General features: G+C 43.5%; 2 protein-coding genes across 4 annotated transcripts; one reads left to right on the top strand and one right to left on the bottom strand.

Annotated features, from left to right (window-relative positions):
- The first annotated feature begins 594 nt into the window (after nt 1–594).
- Nucleotides 595–2308, top strand: LOC125555507 (uncharacterized). 2 transcript variants are annotated; one of them, XM_087522528.1, is made up of 5 exons: nt 595–752; nt 918–969; nt 1361–1571; nt 1687–1879; nt 2000–2308. In XM_087522528.1, the coding sequence occupies exons 2-5, from the start codon at nt 941–943 to the stop codon at nt 2086–2088; spliced, it is 522 nt and encodes a 173-aa protein (XP_087378654.1). In that variant the 5' UTR covers nt 595–752; nt 918–940; the 3' UTR covers nt 2089–2308. The 2 variants fall into 2 exon arrangements, with proteins under 2 accessions (XP_087378654.1, XP_048574395.1); XM_048718438.2 differs by having other exon boundaries at nt 596–752; nt 1977–2308.
- Nucleotides 2309–3372: 1064 nt separating this feature from the next.
- LOC147967745 (uncharacterized) lies at nt 3373–8237 on the bottom strand. Of its 2 annotated transcripts, none has more exons than XM_087525376.1 (5): nt 7940–8237; nt 7585–7694; nt 4222–4444; nt 3860–4052; nt 3373–3760 (listed from the first exon to the last, which is right to left on the bottom strand). In XM_087525376.1, exons 2-5 carry the CDS (start codon nt 7677–7679, stop codon nt 3627–3629), a joined length of 645 nt encoding a protein of 214 aa, XP_087381502.1. In that variant the 5' UTR covers nt 7680–7694; nt 7940–8237; the 3' UTR covers nt 3373–3626. The 2 variants fall into 2 exon arrangements, with proteins under 2 accessions (XP_087381502.1, XP_087381503.1); XM_087525377.1 differs by having other exon boundaries at nt 7585–7808.

The raw sequence follows: 8237 nt of genomic DNA on the forward strand, positions 1-8237 counted from the left end.
TTTAATGTGTATATTCTAGTTTTGGTTTTTGTTTGTTTGTTTTTATTAGTTTAGGAACCATGGAACAGTTTTTGTTTGTTTGTTAGGAACACTGGAATTATGATTTTATTTTCTATTTTTTTAACTTTTTATTGAAAGTCCAAAAATAAAAAAAAGAGCTTTAGGAAAATGTTTGCATCTTAAAAATAAGTTCACAAATTCGAATTTTTTTCATGTTTTAGAAAAAAATAAAAATTTGAGAAAGCATTCATGTGTTAAAACGTGTTCAGAATTTTAAAAAAAATACAGAAACATGAAATATTTAATTTTCAGAAATTGTTTACAAATTGTTAATGTTGGTTTCTGTTTTCAAAATTTTAAAATATGTTCACGTATACAGAAACTTTTCACAAATTTGAAACTCAAAATGTTCTAGAAACAATTAAATTTGGCCACTAGAGTAGCCCGGTTTATTTACTACAGAATCCGGTTCGAATCCGTCGTTAGTCCCGTGCACCCCAGGCCCAGGCCTTTTCGGAAAGCAGCAGGCAGACCGAGTTGAAGTGGGCCGGCGTGGCTCTTCTTGTATACTCCTACTTATACAAGTCTTCCTCTTCCTTGAGATAAGACCATATAATAAATTAAAAAGCAGGAAAGAAAAAGCGAAAGAGGAATCCATCTAGGTCTCGCCGGCAGAGGCGATTTGATCTCATCGCCGGCGATCTTCTCCTTCCTTCGCCACGCGCCCTTTCCCTGCATCTCCCCAGTTACAGGTAACGCCGCCCGTCCTTGTGATTTACAGCATCTCTCCAGTTACACAGGTGGATTCACTCGATGGGGATCCCCTTCTCCCATCTCCATGTGTGGCGTGGATTAGCCTAGCGTGCTGACACATCTAGTTAATTCCTGCTGTTAATTATATATCTGATCTGATGCAGGAGCGGTAGATCCATCGGTGGCCATGTCGTCGATATATGGAGAAATTACCATGTACGTATGCAGACATTTTAATGCAACCTTTGTGACTATCGTGCCTGCATGTTTTGAACTTGTATACAGTATAAAAGAAAGAATCGATAATATCAGAAGATGCATTCAAGAGATTGATGGACATATGGCATAAAGTGAATGCCAGTAGATTCAATTTTGGTTGATTTTCACCAAACAAAATAAGCTTTACATTTTCGGACTGGAGGTGTTAAAACTCACACTAGTAGGTAGTATTTTGGTGTAGTAATGTAGTACCTCCGTTCCTAAATGTAAGACGTTTTTGCAGTTCAAATTAAACAACCACGGAGTAATATATCAGCTCAGGCAACCTGTGTCATTACAACTAATTGAGGTTACATACTAATTTGTCTTTTTTTTTTCATGCATGCAGTAACGACTTTGAGACACTGCAGACATTGGATGGTTCCGCTTTAAAAGAGTTTCATGAGTTCCAGGATTTTTGGCTTGCTTGCGCCGAGCGCCACATGAGCCTGAGGCCCAAGTCACCGCCCCCCGAGGAGCTGATGAAGCGCAAACAAGAGCGTAAGCGCAAGAGCTTGGTTGTAGCGCTCCACACATATGCCAAGCGAAACAATATGCAGGCATGTCCAAAAATATCATAATCAAAATATTTATGTTTCCTTCCATTTCTCTTAGCCACCGTATATATTAACAAGTGCTCGACTGTTGTTACATGTGTCATTTATTATATTTCAGATTACTGACTTGGAATTTGTGGAAGAGAAAGAAAGGAATCTAGTTGGTGGAGTTGCAGCAGGATATGTGCATTCCAACTTTGTTGCAAAAGGTGTGGATGGCAAACCCACTTTGTTCTTTGCTGAGATGCTTCATGGTTGCTTCTTGGAAGAGCATGTTATTCTCTGCACTCCTTTGGAAGATACGGACTCTGGTAACTATTTCGCTTTTGCTCTAATTGTCTTGACTTTTTGTTAGCATATATATATATATATACTAATATATATAGTACATATTTTTCTCGCGTGAAGGTTGTTGTTTTGGGTGCAATCAGCATGCAAGGAAGCTCAGGCATCCCACATGTGGTGGCTACTTGGGTGGACTCCAGGATGTGCCGTTTCCTTACGTGGAGGAGGACAGTGATGATGATTGCTTTCTTGATTGAATCTACAATATATGTTTCCAACAAGACAGAGCTGCAATATGCTGAGTGCGTAAGGAGGAGTGCTTTGGTGACAGCAGGCTGTGACAAGTAGGGGCCGAAGCATATGTATCTTTATTAATAGTGTTATATAATAATGTAATGTGACTAGAATCATGCATGTGACAATTTCGTTTGATGATTTGTGGTAATAAGTTAGAATGGAGGATGATGTATCATTATAAATTGTTGTTTTACTGTTTCTTTTTGACCCTGATAAGTGCCATTCGTGTGGCACGAACACATGACAACTCCGAACGTTTTGATGACAAGTTTAGTGACACGAGGATGGCTACTTTAGTTGTCAAACATGACAAATTTCTTTTTGAATGGCAAGTTTCAGTATTTTTTGGGTTTTTTGGATGACAAGTTTAGTTGTAAAAAACGTCAGTGCTGAAATGCTTCATGCCACGCACATGTGTTGTATTTATTATTCGTGTTTTTTTTTTGAGAGCGTGCCATGTTTTTATAGCAAGAAGATAGTATTTGTTTACAAGGGACGGCAGAACAATCACAGGCTGATGATTGCCAAGGTCAAGACCACACCAAAAAACGGGCTTCACCGGTGCTATCTCATTGGCGGTGCTTGAGAAACTTTGCCCATGCTGTTCTTCCGCTATCACGGCCACTCACCTGGACAGACAGAGCCCGGTTGGTCGACAGCCACCTGCAACCAATCCCTCACCGACGCCAACAGCAACCCCCCCCCCCCCCCCCCCCCCACCCCCACCCGCAGCTATGGTGCCCTCCGGTCCGTGCGAGCCGCCCGCGTCGCCGCCCCCACGCTGCGCTGACCACCAGCCCCCTGATCTTAAGCAAAGATTGACAAACGCTGAGCACCAAAGTTCTTGTTAGTGGTGTTCCTGGGAGGAGGATTCAATATGCCAAGGCCACCCACCCTGGTGAAGGCTCCATGTGCACAAGACCAAACAAATTCTATCAACAAGACTACCCATGTGAAATACAAGTCCTCCTTGTCTATCTTTGTTCCATTATCTGCTATATATGCCAACTAGTAGCGCATGGTTTGCAAATTATATCAAGTAAATGCAGGCACTATAATCTTTATATGGACAATGAAACCCAAGTGGTAATTCAAATACTTTTTGTTGGTATTATTACGGTTTGATGCACAGAAGATTCCATGCCACAGTTAGCTCATCAATTCGGTGAGATCAACTCGACTGACTGAATTCAGGACAAACTCCTGCAGCACAAATTAGGAGTGGTTGTCTAAGTATACGGATATATATTACATTAGAAAAAGTTACAGCCATTAGAGAACAAATATCCCAGTTAATAGGGCTGATGGGTAGGCTAAAATTCTGATGCCAGTACTAACAAGTTCACATCCTTGTGCAAACGAGATGCCAGTACTTAACGAGACCTTGTCATAATCCACCACACCATTTTTGTCATTTGCAACCACTAGCACATCACATTGCGGCCAACACAAGAAACTAATCCAAACCAAACGAAATCAGGCCTCGTCCCCGCTTTCTTCATCACTTTCGTAAATGAAGGGGAAAACAACATCCTTGTGCCCACCCAAGTAGCCACCGCTAGTGGGATGCATTAGCTCTTTTGCACGGTCCTTGCATCCATAGCAGAAACCTTATAAAACAGGGAAAGTGTATTAGAAGTAGAGATGCATAACAAAAATATCTGCAGAAAACTATCAATCTGAACAGCATAAAGTTAAAGGATAGTTACCCGAGTCATTAGCTTCCAAGGGGGCGCAAAGATACACATCCTCCTCCTCTCTACAATCTGGATGAACCTCCGCAAAGAACAAAATAGATGGGCCACCTCGCATCTTCACAAGAAAGTTGAAGTGCACGTATCCTTTCCCCCCCTCGTCAATTGGGTTTCGTTCCTTCACTTCTATTGCTTCGAGGTCAGCATGCTGAAATACAAATGACACATGTAAATTAACTAGCCTGACAAGATATATATTTTATTGCATTTCTAGTCTGCAAAATCAAATCATGGAATTTTAGCTATTCCAAGTAAACAATTAACTAACAAACTAGTCTAAAAGCAAGGTGAAATATTTGAGTATGATGATCGCATACTTGCTTATTGTGTTGATTGGCATAGACTTTCAACGCTATCATCAAGCTCTTCTGATCATGCTCTTGTCTGCGCCTTAGCAGCTCCTCACGGGGCGGTGTCTTGACCCTGCGAATGAGCTGGCGCTTTGCAGCAGCAACCCAGGCATCACCAAACTCCTTGAGAGTAAAGGGTGATGGCCTAGGAGTGGGGTCCTCCCAGCTCTCCAACCCAGCAAATCCATCCCTACATACCAAAATTAACACATTAAAGCATAATCACTAATGACTTAGCATAAAGTTATCTCAAAGAATTAGATGATAAGGCGATTAGATGAATATCTTGTCTAAACAAGTTATTCATAGAGGAAAAAACCACATGTACATGTGAGCACATATACAATATTCATAGCTACAGATTATTCATTGAAGGAATATTGCAATGATTAGAAGAGCGTCTCGTTGGCAAAGTGGTTGTTATACTGGCAAACACGACGATATGCTATGCTATGTCAAATATGCATGAGATTCGAAAATAAAAATTTGAAAACACTGATTTGGTCCATTGCCAAGGGATGGGTGGTCTGACAAGAGCATGAACAACGTGAGCTACCTCGTCCATTAGCAAGAGTGCCACATCACTCCAGTACCAAGTCCTTCCCTTCCAGTTTGTACTTCCTCCTCTAAGTATCAGATCGAACCGACAATTAAGTTATGTCTTTGTCCCTCAATTTGCTAGCGAAGGCTCAATGCAGAACTTGAAGAAAATATAGTTTTACTTTTGCTATGTCATAATCAGAATGTTGGTGGTGGTCTTGGTACCAGGTGGGCTGTCAGTACCAGAAATTTTCTAGCTTGGACTGTCAGTACCAGAAATTTTCTAGCTTGGACACCCCCTCGTGGTGTTGCAACTTGCTCAGTTCGGTCCTATGAGTCCTTGGTACCGCTGAAATGAGCACATTCTTCATGCTCCAAAGAAATCAAGTGTGTAATTATTGCAAGATTTCCTAATCTATACCCCTATTTTAATAAGAGATTGTGACTGAATAGGTATACATCAATATATCTGTATATATCAATATATCCCAATTTGCATATAAACTAACTCGTATCGCACGTGAATCAGAATGCTCCTGCACGTAGTTGAGCTGTTGATGACAAGTGAAGTCCATGTGAATTAGACTGTTTATGCACTTTGCAACCAAGGGGTGAGTTTTCGTCTCAACCACTGATCTGCATCGAAAATCATAAAAAAAAGGGGGGTGAACTGAAGCCAAAAATCATGTTTCGTCGACATTAACTCTCTGTTAGACTTAGTGTATCCTTGCCTCCTTGGTATGCACAGTGTGCATGCACTTATAGTGTGAAATGGGGGAGCAATAAGCTTTTTAACAGCAAAATAATAAAATGCATAGGCCACCTGGTCGGGTATTTTGGCATGGATAACGACTGAGAGAACTGTGCAAACAGTCTGTTGCAACAGATATCATTGTCGAAGGCTGAATGCCTATTTGTTGAAGCAATTAGATCGTTTAACACACTAACTGTCACAGACCAAGCTCCTGAGAGCACAGCCGTGAGGAGAGGCCTCCTTTTCAGTTTTATTATTATCTGTCGTTGCCACTAGGGAGGTGTTTTGTTCGCGTTTTTTTGTCCATTATCAGATTACAGCGCAATCTAATACCGTTAAACATGTTTGGTTTCCTTGGCCCATAATTGATTACCTGGAAACAAATAACAGGGCAGCACAAGGCCCATTCCGCCCACGACCCACCGGTAACGATTCGCGTTACCGCCTTGTCATCCCTCATGGAACTCTGTCTTCTTCCTCCCCCAATATCTGCCGCCTCAGATCCCTCCACCCAGTACAACGACCACCCAACCCTGCCCCCAGCCCCGCCAGCCATGGTTGCAGCCGTCCATCCCGCCCAACGAGCTCTGCATGACGAGCAGTGGCACCCGCGAAAAGCAGCATCGTCGGCCGATCCCCTTCACCGCCTTTGGAGCACCTTCTTCGGATCTCTATGCCGCCCTCCTCTGTCCAGATTTCTTTGCCGCGCCATGGCCTTCCCTTCAATTCTTGCTGAATTTTATTTCTTAAGCTGATTGGTTCTTAATTGGGTTGCTGGTGGTATTGATATGTTCTTGATTTCTGATTTATCCAGATTACTACAAACAACCAAACCCTGTCTTGCAACCAGATACTGTTACTGGATGGAGCAAAACAAAATGGAGAATGGTCCAATTACACCGTTAATGCCACCGCAATCTATTTACATTACCATTTCTAAACCAAACACCCCCTAGGTCTTACACGCTAGTCCATGGACAAATTTATTGATCCACGAGTTGGATCACACCATACCTAACAAACTCCAACTCTAGCTTAAGGAAGAAAAACTCTTAACAAACTCAACTCTGGAAACTAATTGACAAGCTTGGTAATAGAGATCACGAGGTATGCCCAATTAACCTGGTATTTTTTAAATGGCAAGTCAGTCTTCTTAAGGGCATGTTTGGTCGGGAGCCATGACTTGCCATACCTTAAGTTAGGCATGTCATACTCCTTCAGGCTGGTGTTCGTTTCCCTACCTTAGCTTAACGTGCAACAAAAATCTCGCCACACTCGCTACTACTTTGCCGCACTTTTTCGCCCATTTTGTGGCGCCGGATTCGTCCAAAAACAGGGTTCCTCTGACGGCCCACGGGAGGGAAATAATAGCGCATACAGGGGTACCTCACCACTCTGGGCAAAAAGAAAGCATGAACTCTCTCGTACCTTTTCCCCTCCTCCCATTCTCCTCCAATCTCGCTTTCATCTTCTCAACTATTTATCTCCTCACAGATCTTCCTCTCCCCAGATTGCTCTCTTCTCCAAATCTGAAAACCCCTCCCGTGTTCAAATCTTTTCTTTCTATATTAGGCCACTCCAAATCCCCCTTCTATTTTGTTTCCAAGACCCCTACTCGCTCCACTCAAAATCCCCATCCAGATCCAAGAAAAATCTTGAGCACCATGGTTGGTTTCTGAGAGCCGCGGATGCTGCCCATTTCATCACTTCATAAGAAGTTAGATGCAATCATCGAAACGGGTGGCCTCACCCAATTTGCCACAACTCAACTAAGCTGTGGAGACAACCAAAGAACCTTGTTTGTGCCACAGCTTAGCCATGCCACAACTGCGTCACCCCACCCGCCTAACCTTAGTTGTGGCAAAATGTGGCTGCCAACCAAACATTGCACTAAGAATCCCGTACAATATGCATGCTTCTAGTTACCTATATGACCTAGCTCGTGTGCAAGTGGTAGGGAGATGGAACCAAATATAAAACGACCACATCGAATTGAGCGCACACGTGCAAATGCAATAAATAAGATGTCTACACACCTGTTGATATGTTCTTCACCAGAAACTGAAATCCGTTCACTGGGAGGAGAAGCAGTTCCACTCGAGGCTGAAGATGAGCTCCGGGTTAATGACATCTCAGCTGATCAAACCTGCAACAAGAGTGGGTGGTGAAATTGCCGGCCGTTAGGGGACTTTGGAGGCAGCTCGGCCCCACGTCGAACTTCACTCCACCCCTCAACTCCACTTCACCTCTGTATATGGGTCTAAAAAAGAGTTTGTTTGAGTAACATGACAAATTACTAGCTACGGCTCCAATTTGTGAAAAGATTGTCACGGAAAGTATGACTACCCCTTGGTGTGGCTAACAAAAATGGTGAAGGGGGAGGTCGGCTACCTTCGAAGCGGTGGGATTGGAGAAAGCGGCCGCGAGGTATTGGACGCAGCGGCGAATTACTGGAAGCAGGTGGCGGCTTGACCTTGATGTACCGTCGCTGGGGTCTTCGAGTTGGCGGCGAATTCCTGGAAGCGGGCCTGGATGAGGTGGCGGCGAGATCCTGGTCGACGGCGGCTGCGTATAGACGGAAAGAAGTTGGCCCAGACGATGAGAGGCGGCGCCGTGGTCCAGGTACGGCTAGGGTTGCGCCATGGAGGGAGGGCATGAGAGACGATCGAGAGCCCTCGGGTGGGGGGGA

This window comes from Triticum urartu, chromosome 5A (genome assembly GCF_056163025.1).
Source record: "Triticum urartu cultivar PI428250 chromosome 5A, HENAU_Tu73, whole genome shotgun sequence".
Classification (NCBI taxonomy): domain Eukaryota; kingdom Viridiplantae; phylum Streptophyta; class Magnoliopsida; order Poales; family Poaceae; genus Triticum; species Triticum urartu.